Source organism: Babylonia areolata, chromosome 23, assembly GCF_041734735.1.
Source record: "Babylonia areolata isolate BAREFJ2019XMU chromosome 23, ASM4173473v1, whole genome shotgun sequence".
Taxonomy (NCBI): Eukaryota; Metazoa; Mollusca; class Gastropoda; order Neogastropoda; family Buccinidae; genus Babylonia; species Babylonia areolata.
The window spans coordinates 8054581-8074909 of NC_134898.1; the positions used below are offsets into that span (position 1 = coordinate 8054581).

The 20329-nt window shown below is 41.5% G+C and overlaps 1 protein-coding gene across 6 annotated transcripts in view; it reads left to right on the forward strand.

Annotated features, from left to right (window-relative positions):
• LOC143297771 (uncharacterized) overlaps positions 1-20329 on the forward strand; it is a 61497-nt gene that overhangs the window by 13097 nt on the left and 28071 nt on the right. The window contains exons 1-4 of one of the 6 annotated variants that reach the window (XM_076610247.1): positions 1503-1857; positions 4517-4665; positions 14835-14876; positions 18645-18737. In XM_076610247.1, the coding sequence (XP_076466362.1) occupies positions 14855-14876; positions 18645-18737 (115 nt within the window). In that variant the 5' untranslated portion in view covers positions 1503-1857; positions 4517-4665; positions 14835-14854. Of the gene's footprint in view, positions 1-1498; positions 1858-4516; positions 4666-14719; positions 14877-17798; positions 17898-18644; positions 18738-20329 lie in introns of those variants that run through there. The other 5 variants (XM_076610248.1, XM_076610245.1, XM_076610246.1 and 2 more) reach the window with 5 other exon arrangements.

The following is a 20329-nucleotide window of genomic DNA, read 5'->3' on the forward strand; positions in this document are numbered from 1 at the left end:
ACTGAAAAAGTAATGCAAAATGTCAAACAGATACGTACCTACACATGTGAAGATTGTGCCTGAATGTAGATGCACAGTCCTGAGCCTCATGTGCAGAAGTGTGCAGAAAAATATGCGCATGTATTGTTGAGATAGAAAATCTTAATGTATAGAGAAAGAAGTGTAATGGTACCTGTCGATATGGAGAATGTATGAACATATCGCTGAAACGCACGTACATATGTATATATATACCGAGATATGTGCGTGCATGGATTTGTGCGTGTGCCCCCCACCCCCACCCCCCTGTTTTTAAAAATTATTATTATTTATTTTTTTGTATTTATTTTATTATATATATATATACATATATACACACATACATATATATATATTTATTTTTATTATTATTATTTTTTTAAAGAATACATCATTAACAATAACAAATGTATTATTGTATCTGTTTTATTTCATTGTTATTGTGTTTGTCAAGAAAAAATGGTAAGTGGGTTGGTTCCTTGCAGAGCAATATGTGTCTGCAATTGCTAGGGGGTGAAGAGCCCAAAAATTTGAGTGGCACATAGCCTGAGAAACAGAGGAAGGAAAATAGAGGTTGTCAGCAGCTGATAGGAGTTGCTGCATAAAACCCTCAGGTAGGCAGCAAGGTCCTTTGAGAATGTAAAAGAACATCGCTAGTGGTCAGTAAAGGGGGCTAGATTGACTTGCTGTGTAAGTGCAAGGGAAGTAACTGCATAGCCTACTGCCCAAGTTTCAAAAGCGGAGTTGCCTCCCTTGGTGTCGCAAAAGTTGGCGAAGGGGAGGAGGCCTCTTTAGCAAATATCCCCTTTATTATGCTTCCGCACTGTAGAGGGAGAAATGTAATGTCACGTGTGGGAGTCCATGGTTCGATGCCACCATAACCGACTGATTGTCAGTTGGGGCTTGTGTCTGAGCCACCACTGGTTGGGTAACAGCAGAGTCCAGCGATACGTGACTGGAACAACCTGCCTGAAACCGCAATAGCAGCAGACACCTTGGACACCTTTAAGTCTAGGGTGCCCCCCAATCAGTAGTTAATTAGATAATAGGTCCCCTAGCCCCCCCCCCCACCCTCCTCTTCCCCACCCCCTCTCTTACCCTAATATTTTTGGGTTTTTTAAATTTATTTTTGGGGTCCTGCTGTCTTAGATCAGCAAGGGACCGGCTAGCTCGGAAGGGCAAAAAGTGAAGTGATAGTAGCCTGCCGGAGAACCCACTTAGAGTAGGACTAAGTTTTCATCCTCACTAATAGGTCTGTCACTTTCTGTAGCTTGTTTTTCTTTCATCGCAACCCAACAACAATAACGGCGTAAAAATCAAATTGATGATTGTGGCCGTCAACGCAGTGAAAGTGAAAGTGTTAGAGGGAACTGCCACCGCCGAGGTTGGAGGGACCGTGCATGCACCCGCGGTGTGGGCGAGGGCAATGCCAGTGCAAGGGAGGTAACCATGGCGCTAGTGCCGAATTGGGGTTGCCTCCCTTGAATTTGAAAATTGGAGTGAAGGGGAGGGTGCGTGCATGTCCCCTAATGGGTCACCTTCCTCCCTACCTAGAGGGAGGGCTTCCCTACCCAAAATGGTCCGGGTGTGGACTCCAGACGGTCAGGGTGTGGCGCGCGATCTGTGGTCACGGCCTTGCTCACGGACGTGGGATATATATATAGCGGACCGAGTGTGCGAAGTGGAGGACGTTAAGTCCGTGTTGGATTCCCCGAGAGGGAGCTCACTCGCTCCTTGAAATTGTGGGCATGGGGAAAGAGATAGAGGAGGGCGACTTGCACACTGCCGACTGGCAGGGCCGAGAAAACACGGAAGCAGAGGCAGAGGAGGCGGTGGAGGGTTAGTGTTGTAGACAAAGCCCGAGGTTGAGGGCCCAGTGTCAGATCATATCGTGTCGCTATGAAGGCCCTTAGGCCTGTAAGGCCTATTGCCCGCTGAAAATGGGGGGAAGTGAGAGACCCCATAATCGTATTGAGAGATTTTTATAATCTAATAGTGCCCAAGGCTTATTAATGATGCAAGGTTGAATTTCTGCCCCCAAATACTGTACCTGTACTTGTACCTACCGAGGTAGAGGGCTCTTACGATTGAGATTGCGCCATAATTTTAGCTCGATTGGCAAAACGAGCTAAATAAGATTGTGACCTGATACAAAACTTCGTCAGATACAAAACATGAGTACCAAAGAATCGATAGACAGACAGAAATATGAAAAAACTTAGCCTTATGAAGAGCACAGGATCAGGAGTCAAGATGGCTGCCGGAAACAGAGGGTGCTAGTCATGGATACACAGGGGATTAATTTAACCTACTTCGGGAGGTTATAGGCTGCAGCTACTTTAGTTTTCTCCGCATAGGTGGGTAGTAGTTTGCACAGGACAGGAATCAGACCCCTGCTGGAGCCTGCACTAGTGAGTCACGGTCAAGTATGTGTAATTAAATACTGTTTCCATTAAGACTGAACAAATCTGTACTTTGTCTCTGCAAAGTATCTCAGTGTTACAATTATTACATGGGAATCATATAGTTACCAAGTAATTTGGTAAATATATAGCAACCTGTGTGCACCAACATAGGACTGCCTCTCAGTGGTCTCAAATACCCAAACCAGTACTCCATTTAGTCAAGTGTTGGCTACATAGGCCACTTTTACTTCAGTCACTAGTCTCAAATGCAATTAAGCCACACACACACTGGCTATACTCTCTCACAAGTCATGGTATCTGTGTCAACACATTCCAGCTATATTAACTGTGCAATACCACATTAGCCAAAAGTGTCTAGATGTTCTTGTGATATAACATTACATTTCAACAGACACCAAACTGTTTTCAAAAGACCATAAAGTAAATTGCCAACAAAACAATACAAGCATTACTCACAACCCCCATGTTTCAAGGTTTACTTTATATTCATTTAGCAGACCACAATCCAGCTGAGCCAGTGTGTTAGTCACAGAATCCAATACCAGGAATCAAGCATTCAACTAAGTCTGAAAAATAGATGCTAGTTTGACACTCACAGCCCGCATAGTACTGTCTTTCCTGTCCGGCTCTCCCGGCCTGCTGCATGCAAGGAAAAAAGAAACCCCACTTGCCTATCCATTTTATCCTCCTCACCAGTTGGTGCTGTATGCAAACTATCTTCTGACCCAGAACCTTCCCAACTGGTTGAAGTTAACAGACCAATCTGGGACCAACAGTGCTAGACTTGCACATCCAACTAGTAGGGGGCATTAAATATAAATCCTGCACTTTGTGATAGAGACATAATAATTGACATACATGTACAATAAGTCCTAATGAACCCATTAAGCGAGGGATCCACTTTTCCAGTTGCTTGTGGCAAGCGTAAAAATTAATTAAAATTAATTACGAAGACCATTTATACCACTCACACGCGAATGGGTGACGAAAAGAGTAAGGGAAGGAGGAGGAAAGATCGCCCAGCCCTGATTCTGTTCTAAACAGCTCATGATAAACACACCATACCATGCGGTGACCATTGAGGCAGATGCCATCCTGCCAGAGATCTACATGGATAGCACACACACTACTGGTAGTGTCATGTGTGGTAAATATCAGAATCAGAGAGGAAGGGTTAACAAAGGAGGAAACAGGGTTGTGGGTGATGGAAAGGAAAGGGAAAAGGACAGGGGACTGTAAACATTTGTGGCCTGGCCTCTGAGGAGACACCATCTTTAATTAGTATTTTATGATAACTTGCTCCCTCTGTACTCCGCCAAGGGAAGGGGGGAAGGGAGACAGGGTATGGGGAGGGGTGTTGATGGGGATAGATGCCATGGAAGAGGGAGGGAGAAGAGTAGGGAGGTAGGAAGAAGGGGTCCATCAGTAAGCAGTGTGTGCTGGGAAAATCCTACGCTTCCACCACAGGTGCCTGACACACTATAACAACTACATAAGTGAAGGGCGTATGGGAGGTAGCTGTTTCCAGTGGGCACCTGCACAAAAAAAAAAAAGAAAAGAAATGAAAGCATTCTATCATTGCTCAAGGTTAATCTTATATATGCATGTTGTCATTTGACATTTGCTAGATTCAGTATACAATATAACTGTTATTTGAATGAAGTGGTGGCCTAGTTGTAATGCACCTGATTAGTTTGGAGTCGCATGGACCAAGATGGCTGTAGCATGCACTCAAAAGAATCCATGGCAGCAAAAGGGTTGTCCCTGGAAAAATCATGTACAAAATCTACTTTGATAGTAAAATCCACTTGAGACAGGGAAAAAATACATGGGTGGCACTGCACTGTGTGTGTGTGTGTGTGTGTGTGTGTGTGCCCACTATCTAGGATTAAGAACATACTTTCCTGAGCCAATACTTAAGAAAATAAATAAAGTCCAACAGCAACACACAAAATCCACACCAAACAACTGATAATAATAACTTCAGCTTCACTTACATAGTTACAAATACATGCACTCTTAGTTTCTCTTTTGATGAATACTGAAGATAAAATGATTATAAAATGTTTCAGCTACTGCTCCTTGTTGACCAAACAGTGGGGGTGATGCCATCAACAGCCAGACCACACCCACAAGGACTGCTTTTTTCCACAGTTGGTCTAACCCCAGGCAGCGGGTGATCAGTGGCTCACTTTCTTCACACACAAAAAGAAAAATGACTGTCAGTGTATCAAAGCGAAGATGATGATATAATGAAAGAATGGATTATGCTTGATTTTTTTAAACATTCATTAGGAATTCTATGTTCCCCTGAACATGAAATTGCAGCCAAGAAATGCAGGCTCTGAAAAAAACCATAGTATACATGAGCTCTGAAACATGACAATATGAAATCAATAAAACATTAATAAACAGGCGTATCAGATGTATATGTGAGTGAAAAGAAGTCGTCCCATCCCCTTGTTTATCTAACTTTGTGGAATACATTTTACAGCATACTGTATATTAATAATCTGCAGGAGCAGAAATCAGTCTGATGTCAGTTTAACAATTTCTAACATTTTCATCAAAATATTACATACATACATATAACCACACACCTACACACACTCAGTGACCAACACAGTCAGTGACTAACACCTGCGTGCACATCATACACTAACACACACACACACACACACTGTCACACACGCACGCACGCACGCACGCGCGCGCACAAATTCATTTAAACTACCGATTTCCTTACCACATATGACATAATTTCAAACTCACTTATACTGGATTCAGGATTGGGGTCATCAGCTAGGTTACTGATCATGTATCCAACTGTTGCAAAGCAAAATACAGTCCAGTGGAGGCATATTTCCCTCTTAAGCTGTAAATAGTGGGCTCAACCTCAATACCCTGACATGAACAGATCCAGCTCATCTTGTCACAATGCTGATGAATCTCCAGTCTGCATCGCAGGCAACCTGGCAAACAATAAAATTGCAATAATTTATTTTCTGTAGTATAATCCACACACAATTCATGCTTTTAAAAGTTAACTCTCTCCATACGAACGGCGAAAGAGACGACGTTAACAGCGTTTCACCCCAGTTACCATCATCAAATTATTGCAAGCGGAAGGCTGTTATACTGAAGAGGTGAATGTTGACAAAGAAGACCACAGTTCTGACAACGGAAGCTAAAGGGATGGGGGTAGGGTGGTGGTGGTTGGGGGGGGGGGGGGGGGATGCTCATGAATCTATCTGTGAGTGCGCTGAATAGAATAGATGGCTGAATAGTCCAATCTGCGCACAAAATGTTCGCTGACAGTTGGGGCAGACACACTCTGGACATCCGAGGGGTTTGTGTAGAGGAGAAGAGAGGACTGGCCGTACTGAGTGAGTTAACAGACCTTTGTAAATCAACAGTGGACAATGTGGAATCTGAAACATTCATATCAATCAATTATAATTTGCTAACAGATGGTTAAAAACAAAAACTGTCATTTCAGATATTTTCATAAACCTTCAGCAAAAGATTGTTTCTTTGGAAAACACACGCTATAAATTCTTTGTAAAATGATTATGAATATGGGCTTCCAAAAATACAAGACACAGCTGGAGGGTTTGGGTGTGAAGTGGGCCATTATATTTTTATGATTTATTATTGTATGTGGTGTGTGTGTGTGGGGGGGGGGGGGGGGGGGGGAGGGGGGGGTGTAAGTGTTTAAGAGCACTGGTAGGAGTGGGGAGAGGTTGATAAGATGGATAAGAGCTGAATATGTGTTAACAGTATTTCTAAAATGCCAGAAACAAATTGGCTGTATAATCAGTTTTTCATAATTATGATTATGCACATGGTGGTGTGTGTCCATCGATATTGATGATGACCATCGTTGTCATCCAGCTGGGGGATGGGGATAGGGTGGTGGTGGTGGGGGGGGGGGGGATGCTCATGAATCTATCTGTGAGTGCGCTGAATAGAATAGATGGCTGAATAGTCCAATCTGCGCACGAAATGTTCGCTGACAGTTGGGGCAGACAAAGACAGGCATATCATTGTCAGGGAGCTTGTTTGCCTGTGACTTTCTGGCCTGCCTCTTCTGAACAGCTGCAGCAGTCCTGTTGGCCTCGCACAACTTGGCACCTTTGTGCACAGCAGCGCACCATTTGTCACGGTCCACTGCAGATTCCTCCCAGGAGTCGGGGTTGATATCAAACGCTTTCAGAGAGACTTTCAGAGTATCTCTGAAGCGCTTCTTCTGACCTCCATGTGATCTCTTCCCTTGTTGCAGCTCGCCATAGAAGAGCCTTTTGGGCAGCCGATGGTCTGGCATGCGCGCCACGTGTCCAGCCCAGCGAAGCTGGGACTGCATCAGGATGGTGAAGATGCTGGGAAGGGTGGCTTTAGCAAGCACCTCCGTGTCTGGGGTCCTGTCTTGCCACTTGATGTTCAGTAGCTTCCTTAGGCATGTTGTGTGGAAGTGGTTCAGCTTTTTGGCATGTCGTTGGTACACTGTCCAAGTTTCGCAGGCGTACAGTAGTGTGGGGAGAACTACTGCTCTGTAGACCTTTAGTTTGGTCTCAAGACCAATGCCTCTTCTGTTCCAGACATTTGCATAGAATCTACCAAAAGTTGCGATGACGTTCACTTCATCGTCGATCATCGCATTTCGTGACAGTGTGCTGCCAAGGTATGTGAACTGCTCCACCGCACTGAGTCTCTGACCGTTGACTGTGATGTTGGGCTCAACGTGGGGTTTCCCTGGGGCTGGCTGATGGAGAACTTCAGTTTTCCTCGTGCTGATGGTAAGGCCGAAGTTCCTGCTGGCAGTGGCAAACGTGTCGACGCTGAGTTGCATGTCAGCTTCAGATCCAGCATTGAGGGCACAATCATCAGCAAACAAAAAGTCTCTGATGATGTCTGTCATGACCTTCGTTTTTGCTTGAAGCCTTCTGAGGTTAAACAGCTTGCCATCTGTACAGTACTTTAGGCCAATTCCAACATCGCCATCTCTGAAGGCATCAGTAAGCATTGCAGAGAACATGAAGCTGAACAGTGTTGGAGCCAGGATGCAGCCTTGCTTGACACCATTTGTGGCAGGAAAGGGAGCAGATGTTTCGCCATTGTCCTGGACTCGAGCCTGCATGCCTTCATGGAATTGGCTGACCAAGGAAATAAATTTCCGAGGGCAGCCGTACTTGGCCATGATCTTCCACAGTCCCTCTCTACTCACGGTGTCGAAGGCTTTAGTGAGGTCGACGTAGGTGGAGAACAGATCAGCATTTTGCTCCTGACATTTCTTTTGCAGCTGCCTTGCAGCAAACACCATGTCAGTGGTTCCGCGCTCTTTCCGGAATCCACATTGGCTCTCAGGCAAATGACCTTGGTCAAGGTGTGCTGTGAGGTGGTTTAGTAGGATCCTGGCAAGTATCTTGCCTGTGATGGAGAGCAAGGAAATGCCCCAATGGTTATCACAGGCTTGTGGGTTCCCCTTTCGCTTGTACAAGTGAATGATAGATGCATCTTTGAAATCCTGGGGGATCATCTCTTCTTTCCACATGAGTGAGTACAGCTGATGGAGCTTCTCAGTCAGCACAGTGCCTCCATCCTTGTAGACCTCTGCTGGTATGGAGTCTGAGCCAGGTGCTTTGCCACTGGATAGCAGACGGATTGCTTTCTGGGTCTCAAGAAGTGTTGGTGGATCGTCCAGTGCTTCGTTGATGGGGACTTGTGGGAGACGGTCTATGGCTTCATCATTTATGGAGGAAGGGCGATTTAAGACACTATTGAAGTGCTCAGCCCAGCATTTGAGAATTTTCTCCTTCTCGGTGATCAAGGTGAGGAGGGGGGATGATCCTGAGGATGTGGGGCCGTAGACTTCTTTTAAGGCATCATAGTACCTCTTCATATCGTGCCTGTCAGCATATCCCATGAACCCATGAACACACTCAAAGTGTCCTACAATGTCTTGCATTTTAAATGAAATGACACCATACTACAGTACATGTCACGACCAGTATGCCAAGTTCACTGAAGCAGCTTGAACCAGTGTTAATAATTATTGGCTGCAGTCCACACACACACACACACTCACACACACACAGTGACTGTGGTTTCTATACTTACTTGTACTTATACTTGTATATTGCGGTGTTGAAGGCCTAACCGGCCTGTTCACCGATCCAGAAAATATCTCCCACTTGTTATGCAGCATGCGTGGCATATTAATGGTGATAGGCTGGGTCGTACAGTTTAGGCAGGCTCTTCCAATGCGTGTCCAGTCTGTTTTTAAAGGCGTTTACTGATGGGGCGGTCACCACACTATCAGGGAGGCCATTCCATACAGTGACGACTCTCTGGGAAAAATACCCAGCACGCAAGCTCAGCCTGCAATGACCCTTGGCCAGCTTGAGGGTGTTTCCCTGGGTGTCCCTGCCTTGAAAGAGGTGCAGCATGGGTCGATCTGTGTCGTATATTCCGTGTACGTACTTGTACACGTCTATCATGTCACCTCTTGTTCGGCGATGTTCCAAGCTAGGCAGTCTCAGACTAGCGAGACGCTCTGGGTAGGAGAGCTGCTTCAGGGAGCCTATCAGGCGGGTTGCTCGCCTCTGTACATCCTCTATGTCAGTGCGTAGGGTCTTGTGTCTTGGCTGCCAAACTGAATGACCATATTCAATGACTGGTCTCACCAGGGACTTATAGAGCGAGACAAAGGTTTCTGGCGTGAGATGGTCGAAAGACCTTCTTATGACCCCTAGGACTTTGTTGGCTTTTGCTGTTGCATGTGCCACATGATTTTTGAAGCTTAGGTCTTTGTCCACCAGTACACCCAGGTCTCTCTGTACGTCACTCTCCTCCAGCCAATGTGTGCACTCCACTCCCAGAGGATCCCGTCCTCTCATGCAGTAGTGGGCTGCTTCCTTAGGGTTGCCCAATCTTAGGACGCTGCATTTATCTGGATGGAAACGGAGTTGCCAGTCCATGGACCATTGCTGTAATCGATTTAGGTCCTCTTGAAGCATACCCCTCGACTCACTATCGTCACTGCATGAGAAAATCTTGGTGTCATCTGCAAAGAGCTCGACATGACTATGGACATGACGTGGCAGGTCATTGATGTAAATGACGAAAAGTAGAGGCCCTAAGACGCTGCCTTGAGGGATGCCGCTCGTCACCTTTGCCTGCTCTGATCTTACGCCGTTTACTATAACACGCTGTGACCTGTCAGAGAGAAAGTCTCTTATCCATTCAAGGACCTTTCCGCTGATGCCATGTGCTTTCACCTTGGCCACTAGTCTGCGATGAGGCACGCTGTCGAAGGCTTTCATGAAGTCCATGTACACTGCGTCCACCCCTCTGCCTGCATCAATCATCTCAGTCCAGATATCCAAAGTCTCCAGCAGCTGAGTTGTGCATGATCGTCCCTGCGTAAAGCCATGTTGTTGCCTGCTGATCAGTTTATTTTCTTGTAGATGTGCTGTGACCTGTTCACGGCCAAGTGTCTCCAAAATCTTGCAGAGTATGCAGGTTAGGCTTACTGGCCTATAGTTATTTGGGCTGAGACGACTGCCTTTTTTGAAAATTGGTGTAACGTTTGCAGTTCTCCATGTGTTGGGGATTACTCCAGTGTCCAAGGACCTCCTGAAGATCATTGTAATAGGGGTAGCAAGGACGTCAGCTAGTTCTACCAACATGCGCGGAGTGATTCCATCGGGTCCAGGTGCTTTACCAGTCTTCAGGTTGGCGAGGTGCTTCCTGACGGCTTCTTCTGAGATAACAACATCGAACAGCTCAGAGTTAAACTGGTAGTCTGGTATCTCTGGTAGGTCACCTTCCCTCTCTGTGGTGTAGACACTCTGAAAAAAGTCATTCAGGAGATCTGCTTTCTCCTTGTCCGTTGTTGTTTTTGATCCGTCTTCCCTCTTCAGGTCAGCAATGCCAGTTCTGGCCTGAGTAACTGAAGACTGACGTACCTGCATATTGAGAGAATGGTAATGTTTTCGACTGACAATTAAAATAATTCTGGAATAGTCACCTGATGACGCCTGCATGGGGGTGCTTATTCCACCCTCCGTCATTTGTAATGCCTCTCATCGCAAATTACTTTCGTTTTTTACCGACCTCGCCAGCTCCCTCTTGTTCGCGTGTCAATTTTCCCATACAACAGAAAGCGTTGGTCACTCGCGTAATTGTGCGAAATGCTGTCACCTGATCCACACTGATCCAATCTGCCACAGCATTTTGAAATGTTCCTTTTGCGTAAAATCGAAGTGTCAGGCAAATTTGCAAAACGGGGGTGAGCGATTCTCTCGGTTCTTAATACTTCGATGTCGTCTCCTGTTTTTTCGTGCTGACCAAAAAATACACGTCTTGGAAATCGAAAATTCAAGTAGATTTGTGCGTCGTTTAACATTTTTTATTGGGTATGCATGGCGGTCCATTGGTACGCGTTCTTTGATTGCACGCATGTTTTGTCGCTTCAACACCAACACGCCATTTTGTCGGATAGTTGGCAACTAAAGGATTTCCACCACCTCCTTCGGAGATGCAAATGTAGGAGCCAACTTCGGTCGTTCGGAAGTAAGGTTTCATGCATTCGTCACTTTGAGATTTAGTTGTCAACTTTCGTTTAGTTGGCAACTGTATGCGTTTAGTAAGGTTTCATGCATGAGACCCCAGGGGTCTTTTACTAGACTGTTAATATGAAGATCTGCTGACATGAGTTAAAGAAAAAAAGCTATACGCTGGCATACAAGATCCTCCAAGGATCTGTAGAGGGAGGGAGCCGAAAAACGCACACACACACACACACACAAACAACAAAAAAACAAAAACAAAACAAAAACAAACAAACCAGAAGAAAAAGAAAAATAGATTGACTGACACCATTGCAAAATGGACAGAATTCCAGACTTTTACACAACCGACAGACCAGAGGAATCTGGTGCACAGTTCTGTGCGGTGCCCCCGCGTGACTCCTCACAGCCGGAGTTGAGGGGGGAGAAGGCTCCTCACGAACAATCTTAAGAGCCCTCCTTGAACACCAAACACCCAGGACTCGCCCCATCAAACAACAGAAAGTTCCGCACAAAACTTAGACTCAAACCCTGAACAACTTCAGGATCAGGATCAGGATTTGGGGCGTTGTTTTATACAACTTGGCCATTTTTGGCTTTTTATGCCCCTTCAGATTTACTCCTTTACATTGTTGGTCAGATCGTTGACTAGCTCAGTCATTTTATCCATCAAAGTCATATTTCGCTTTTGTCAATAACTCGTGTTTATGAGGTTCTTAAAAGTATTTATACTAGGTGCACGTTTGATATTGTTTGTTAATTTGTTCCAATAATTTGTTACTCTGTTACTAAATGTAAATTTTCTGAGATTTGTTCTGGAATACTGTTTAAATATTTTGTCTGTACTGTTTCTTGTAGTGTCTACCTTTGGAGTACAAAAAAGCATGCTTTGTTTACATTGTCAAACCCATTTAATATTTTGTACGTCTTTATCAAGTCCCCTCTTACTCTTCTTGCTTTAAGTGATGGTAGTTGTAAGTACTTTAATATTTCTTGATATGAATAATCTTTTATGCTATAGACCAGCTTTGTTGCTCTTCTTTGAGCCCTTTCTATGGCTTGTGACTGCTTTATTTGCATTGGGTACCATACAGTGTTTCCATATTCTAGGATAGGTCTAACTGATGTTTTATATAACCGTAAAAAAGTAACCTTATCTGTAAATGTAAATGCTCTTTTTATTATTCCAATCATTCTGTTCGCTTTGTTTATACTATCTGTTATATGTTTGTCAAATGATAAATTTTTGTCAAATGTGACACCTAAGTCTTTTTCCTCATCACATTTTGATACTTTTATTTCTTTGTCTCCGATTTTCATTTTGTAAATCATGATAGAATTTTGGAGAGTTGTATAATTTTGTGTCATCTGCAAAAATTTTACATGTACTCTTTAGTTTGCAAGGGAGATCATTTATGAATAAAGTAAATAGTACAGGTCCTAATATACTACCTTGTGGTATGCCACTTATAACATCAGCTTTACCGGAGAAGAAACTACCAATCCTAACCCTTTGAGTTCTTTTTGTTAGAAAGTCCCTTATCCACCCAAGTATGTTTCCTGTTAATCCATAAGATTACAGTTTCTTTAGTAGTCTTTCAAGTGGTACAGAGTCAAATGCTTTTTGGAAGTCTAAATATAACACATCTATGTTTTCTCCCTTATCTATCTCTTTTGTAAAGTCCTCCATCACTTCCAGAAGTTGAGTCACACATGACCTATTTTTGCGGAATCCATGCTGGCACTCAGCATACAATTTATTATCAGTCATATGCCTAACAGTAGCCTCTCTTATGAATGATTCTAATAATTTACATATGATAAATGTAAGCTCACTGGCCTGTAATTCCCTGGGTCTGTTCTTGTTCTTTTTTTGAAAATTGGTATAACTGTTGCTGTTTTCCAGTCTATGGGCACAGTCTTCTCCTCAATTGATTTGTTAAAGAGTATGTATAATGGGACTGCAATCTCTTCACTCATCTCTTTTAGTATTTTTGAAGGAATGGCATCAGGACCACAAGCTTTGTTTGGATTCGGAGTTTTAAGTTTCTTTTTTTATAGCTTCAACTGAAATATCTACACTATCCAAAATCTTACCATTTGACTTTGAAGCTGCACTTAGAGAAGGTACAGTACTTATATCTTCTTTTGTAAAAACACTAGAAAAAAATGAATTCAAAATATCTGCATTTCCACTGCCTGTTTCTACTGTGTCTCCATCTTTAGTTATTAATGGACTCACTCCTGTTTTCATTTTAGTTTTTGATTGTACATATCTCCAGAAAGCTTTAGGGTTGTCTCTACATTCATATGACAGTTTCTTTTCAAATTCTTTTTTGGCTTCCCTTATTTTTTATTTTTTAATTTTTTATTACATACATTACGTGCCTTTATATATATTTTGATAGTCTCTCCTTTGTTTGGTAACTAGGAACGTTTGGTACAATTTGCGTTTCTTTTTTACAAATTTCAATGTGTTTGCATTCATCCACCTTGGTTTCTGTTTATTATTATTTTTGGTGGTTTGCTGTGGGACATTTTTTTCTATTGTAGAATGTAGAGTGGTTTTTATTTCTTTCCAACATTGTTCCACACTGACTTCATTTGGTTTTTGCCAGTCTATCATCTTTATTTCTTCTCTCATTTGTTTAAAGTTCCCTTTCTTAAAGTTATATGATTGCTTGGGTTCTTCGCATTCCTGGTCATCACCTAAGTACAATGAGAACATAAGCACATCATGGTCACTTTTACCTATAGGGGCTAGATGTTCTGTATCTGATATTTTGTCTTCATCATTAACTATTACCAAATCCAGTATATTTGCTTTTTGTCCTTTTCTTTGTCTTGTTGTTTGCTTTACTACCTGAGTCAAGAATGCATCATGTAAACTATTTATGATTTTCTGTCCTCTTTCACCAGAACATGTGCCTTTCCAACTGATATCTGGGAAGTTAAAATCACCTGTAATGCAGACAAAGTCAAACTGCTTCAATCTTTGCTCACTCAACAGATCAAATATTTTTTCTTCATTTTCAATTGTTGTACTTGGGCTTTTGTATATAGTTCCAATCAATACCCTCTGTCTATCTTTAGTTGTAAAAGTAATCTACAAGCTTTCTTCAAAGCTATTTTCCATTAGTGTGTGTTCTTTAGCATTTATGGTATCCTTAACATACATTACTATGCCCCTCTTGGGTTTCTCATTAAAAAATAGTTCATAGCTTGGAGTTGAATATTCTTGTAAGTTTACATCTTTTTGGTTCTTTGCTATAGATTCTGTTACAATAATGGTATGTGGTTTACTCTGTTCTATCAAAACAAGTAGTTCATCTTTCTTGCTTGACCCCAAGAGTGCAAGTCAGACTATATCTAAGGTCCAAATCAACCACCAAAGTACACGGGGCCGCCGGTTCACTGCAAGCGTATCTGCCTTCCACAACTGGCATCTATGTCGTTTTGTTGTTGCTGTTTTTTCCCCTGTCCGATTGCATGCTCTTACAAGTCCGTTGCGCCGATGGCCAAAAGTGGCCCCTGCAATGTATTTGATCCTATGCTGATCCATCGGTGCTTTTGGACTCAGTGTTGTGATGGTTCGCTTCGTTGTTATGCTGGTTTCCCAGTACAACATTACAAGTTCTTTTTTGCATACACATGCATTTGATTTTTAAATAATAACAGGGCGGTCTTGTTTATCGGATTGGAATTCGGATGCAGAATACCTGTGGTTCGTGAAGCAGACGATGTCAATTAAGTTCTAATCCACTTTTTTTGTGTTTGCATGATTATCGTCGGCAACACCATGGATGCACCTGGAGATTAGATGTAGATGGATGATCAGACATGACGTACGTAATGCGATCAGGTAATGGGACAATGATGGAACAGTTACAGATTAAAAGCGCTTTTTCTCCATTATAACCTACCGACATGGATTTCTGTAGCATGATGTGTCCACTTGATCCCCTGCATGCGCACGAGTATCAAGTGTATGTAAAATTTTTGCAGACGACACTAAACTTTACTGTTCACCAAGTTCACAACCCATAATGCAAAATGACATTGACTCCTTGATAGAATGGTCTGAAAAATGGAACTTATACTTTAATGCTTCCAAATGCAAAGTATTACACATTGGTCGAACTAACCCAAAACATAACTATGTAATGAAAAACGACGATGAAATAACCAATATTGTGAAATGTGAAGAGGAGAAAGACTTGGGGGTGACGTTTGATAAAGACTTACTGTTTGACAGACATATTAACCAAGTTGTTAACAAGGCAATTCAAAGGCTGGGTATTATTAAACGTACTTTTTCGTTTGTTGATAAGGATATTTTTCTCCGACTTTATTAAGCTCTTGTAAGACCTCTCTTGGAGTATGGTCTCCCTGCCTGGTGTCCTAGACTAATACGTCAATCAATTACTATTGAAAGAGTGCAAAGACGTGCTACTAAACTGGTGCATGAAATTAAGGATTTGTCTTACGAAGAAAGACTGAAATTCCTAAAGTTACCCTCAATGAAAGCAAGACGAAAAAGAGGAGATTTGATTCAAGCCTATAAGATCTGTAATGGTATAGACGATACGAAAAAAGATCACTTCTTTGATTCACTGCCAGATACTAATATGGAAACAAGAAACAGTGTTGATAAAATTTATAAACAGAGACATAACAATAACACAAGGAAATTTGCTTTCACTTATAGGGTTACTAACGACTGGAATAAACTAACCACTAACATCAAGTATGCTTCCAATACCAACAACTTCAAGAACCTTATCGATAATCACAAAATTTTAAAAGACATTTGGTTTGACTTTGATGGTCCAAGATAATTGTAACTGGGTCTACTTAGACTGAGACAAGACAGATAACGACATAGCATAAAGAAGGCCGTGAGGCCTTGTGCTAATCATAAATGAGACGGGGCGTAAAAAGCCGTGAGGCTACGATGATCAACATCAGCCCCTAACCTGAACCTGAACCTGAACGAGTGAAATTCAGGCACAATTAAATATAGTCCGCACATGATGACCTGGGAAGTCTGAACAGTCTGTATCCATCTATTATCCTTCATATGCCTAAACACCGGGTATCCGTTCAAGTTGTCAATTATTTCTTTCGTGGACTCTTGTTCATATACTATCCACTACCCAGTTCAGCTGCATGCATGTCTCTCACCCCCATTCCCACAGCTAATCTCCTTTTCCCCCATGCCTCTCGATCCCATGTCTGTCATGGTCTACTGGCTCTACGGTACAACTCAAGACTTTTTTGACTCACTTGTGTAAACAAAGTGAGTCTATGTTTTAGCCCGGTGTTCGGTTGTCTCTGTGTCTGTGTCTGTGTGTCTGTGGTAAACTTTAACATTGCCATTTTCTCTGCAAATATTTTGTCAGTTGACACCAAATTAGGCATAAAAAGGATCGGGCAGGGAAGACTAAGTGCAGAAAGTGCTTTCAAACGCCAATTGTTTGAGACGTTGCTGCAAATACTTTGTCAGTTGACACCAAATTAGGCATAAAAATAGGAAAAATTCAGTTCTTTCCAGTCATCTTGTTTAAAACAATATTGCACCTCTGGGATGGGCACCAAAAAAAAAAAAAAAAAAAAAAAAGAAGCCTAATAATATGCAAACTGCATTTACTGTTATATTTATATTTTTTATATTCTCTAAACTTGGCACTTTGATCTGATATTCTGACCCAACAACAAGAGCAGTCATTATTATCATTTTTTGTTCAAACAGGAACTTCTTTTGCTAAGCATGGAAGTTTTATTTATTTTGCAAACGTTTTGGTGCAGATAGTAAAAAAAGTGAAATTACTCTGTAATTAATGCTAGGGGATTAATTCACTTTAAACTGATCTTTCTCATCTTAAACATTACATTTTGAAATTATACTCTGAATAAAAAGCTTGGGTTTTTTTTTAAAGTGTATCACAAGTGAGTCTTGAAGGCCTTGCCTCTCTTGTTTTGTTTGTTTCGTTCATGGACTGCGACACCCACGTTTACTTATACACGAGTCGGCTTTTACAAGTATGACCGTTATTATCCCTGTTATGTTCACCTTACGACCCTAAAGTGTGTTATAAGTCATAACAATGACAACTACCAGCACACGCACACGCGTGCGCGCACACACACACGCACACACGTGACACACACACAAACATACACACACACTCACACACATGCTACAGTTGGGGTGTCCCTTGATATTACGGTAAATCAAATTGATTTTCCTCCAATTTCATTGTGTGTGACAGTTCAAACACATATATACTCATACACACACAGTAAAGCATACGTAGGCACAGTGCATACACATTTTTGCCCATCTAAAATCACTGAAGTTAATAGACATTATGACCACACACACACACATACACACACACACACATACACACATGCACACACACATGATGTTGAATGTATGGAAGCATACCAGCAGTGTGTGCATATGTATATAACATTATTTTATGCAGATGAAAATTTAATCAAGTCAGAAAAACAAATGAAATTTGTGTGTGTGTGTGTGTGTGTGCTAATGGTAATGGGCTATGCACTGTGAGTTAATAGCAGGTTATCTTTCTTCTCTTTTTTTTAATTTATTTTTTTTATCCACTTCTTTCTGGACAGGTATATAGTTGACAGATCCATAATTACAGCTTTAGTCAGATGTTTGAACATAATTATATGTCTGCAGGAAGAACAGTACCGTACCAGGATCAGGTAGCCACCAGTTTAGGTGGCACTGTGTTGATCCTTGTCAATACAATAGTGTGTCAGGTTCAAAGGTGTGGGTGTGTTAGGAGTGAAGATTGTTTTAGTGGGAAGGTGTATTCAGAAAAAAAGACTGCATTAGATATGGATTCTGGTAAGAAAATGTATAATGTTTGCTATGCTGTGTAGATAGCCAGAACTGCAAGTTGCGAGGGATTACTCACAAGACTGATTGTTGATACCATATGATAAGAAAGCTAATGGTATGCTTCACATCTGTGTGCTTGTAACTTTATAGAAATTAAGATTGAAGTTCTCTGCATTGTGCAGCACATATGTGCTGGTTATCAACAGCTGCCAATTTTAAAACTATGCTGGAAATCATATATTTTTCTGCCATAGTATGATAGTATGTAATTTCATAAATGTGTAGTTCATTCTCTACATTTTTTAAATCCAGGTGTATGTATGTAAATCTTTTCAAATACATATATGATGTACGTTTCCACATTGCAGAAGCTGACTAGCACTAACCAAAGATCAATTCTACACATCCATTTTTGAAGAGAATTTCATTTATGTGTGTTTGAGTGAGATCTTATTTTAGTAAAGAATGAGTGCATGTTTTGAAATAGTATGTGAGAGCATAGTGATGATAGTGTAGACTAGAAACAGAGCTAGTATGACATTCACATGACTAATTTGTCTAATTACTGGCAGATGTTTTCTGTTTACTTTGATTAGGATTTATATTTATAAAGATAATTTATCTAACATCCAGTGTAGAACAAAAGAAACTAACCTTTTTATGACTGATGTTAAATGTCAACCGTGTGTGGTTGACAAAAAACAATATTTCACTGTTCATTTTATTGGTGAGTGACAAAATTGTTTTATACAGGAGGCACAAAGAAATACCTGTACACAGGAGGCAGGAGAGAGACAGAGGAAGAACAAAGCACATTCATCCCTAAAACCATAGACAGCAAACCCAGTAAGAGACACACACACACACATATATATATATTTCTATCTATCTGTCTATCTGTGGCAGTGTCTGCCTGTGTGTATGTGTGTGCGTGAGAGAGGGAGAGAGAGAGAGAGTGTGTGTAAGTGAGTTTTGATAACTGTGGAATGATTGGACCATTTTGTCTTCTGGTATGTTCCAACTTGCATAAAGCATCTTCCCTGATTAAAATCCATAGATGGAAAATATTGTACAAGTTTTAGAGTATTATTACTGTTGTAGCCGTGTACCTGAGTGGTTTATTTATAATGAAAGGGTATGGTACAAAAGAATTAACTGAATGTTGATTTACTGAATTAAAGGATAGTGTCCACTTCGTCGCCGGCAGCCTGATGATCTGCTGGCAAGCTCTGCCGGCAAGGGCTGAGATCAGCCAGAGAGAGGCTGTCATGTCATCCAGGGGCTGTAGCTGGAGAATCAGTCCGGCCTCACTGATGAAGTCGTCGACCTCACTGCCGCTTTCCTCTCCAGATAGCGTCAGGAGTTTGGGCAGGAAGTCGGTTGAAGCCATTTTGATGGGGCGACGTTTCTTTTCGTGGACTTGTGTACCTGCTGCACTGTCTTCTCTCTTCTCCAATGTTTAACTATCCCCATATGACTGTTAATACAACCTCTTGTCCCTGTATGATCTTAGCTCGCAGCGTCATGTATGTGATAGAGTTAGAATGGCAAGGGCTGTGATTTATTATTAAAGATTAAAAAAGAATTAATATTCCTTGCTCACAGCACCAAGTTGTAACAAGGTACACTTGGTAGTAAAGGGCTGTGGTTTAGGGATGGATTTAATTTGGATAAAAGAATTGAAACATTAAAGGGAATAATTTTGGATCTATTTTGTAATGGATCTTTTTCCTGTCGTAAGAATATTTTGAAGGATCAAAATCCTGTTGGATCAAAATCCTGTCGGCGACGCCACTTTTGTAGCCGTGTACTGAGTGGTTTATTTATAATGAAAGGGTACGGTACAAAAGAACTAACTGAATGACGATTTACTGAATTAAAAGATAGAAAAGAATACCCGCACACAGGCCAGGAACATATAGAGGCCAGTCACAAAAGGGGTTTTTCTATTGTTTTATTTACAATAGTTATAAGAAAATAAGAATAAATGGAGAGAAGAAGAGGAAAACAGGGATAAGGAGAAGAAGAGATAAAACAGTGCACTGTTAAGACACACGTAAACAAAATAATGTCATTAAGCACATGTCAGCACAAGTGAATAGTATAGCACATGTATACATATTGCATGGAAAGACTTCCACTCAGTGTGGGATAAGCAACAACATAAGATAAGCTAATGCATATGTGTGAAGACCAAACACGGACATCAAATGACATTTCTAATACATTTGAATAGTGCAGTTACAGTGATTGAAGCTATGCTGATTTGGTGAAAGTACACTGACAGTATAGATTAGGTAAAGCTTATAATGTGTTAAAATGACCCAAATGATTTAGTTTATCGTGTAGCACTATACTGGAATAAGCCATATAGGAGAGGGCATGGTAACTAAATAACAATTAACAGACTGTGATACATGTCAGATGGTTTTAACCAA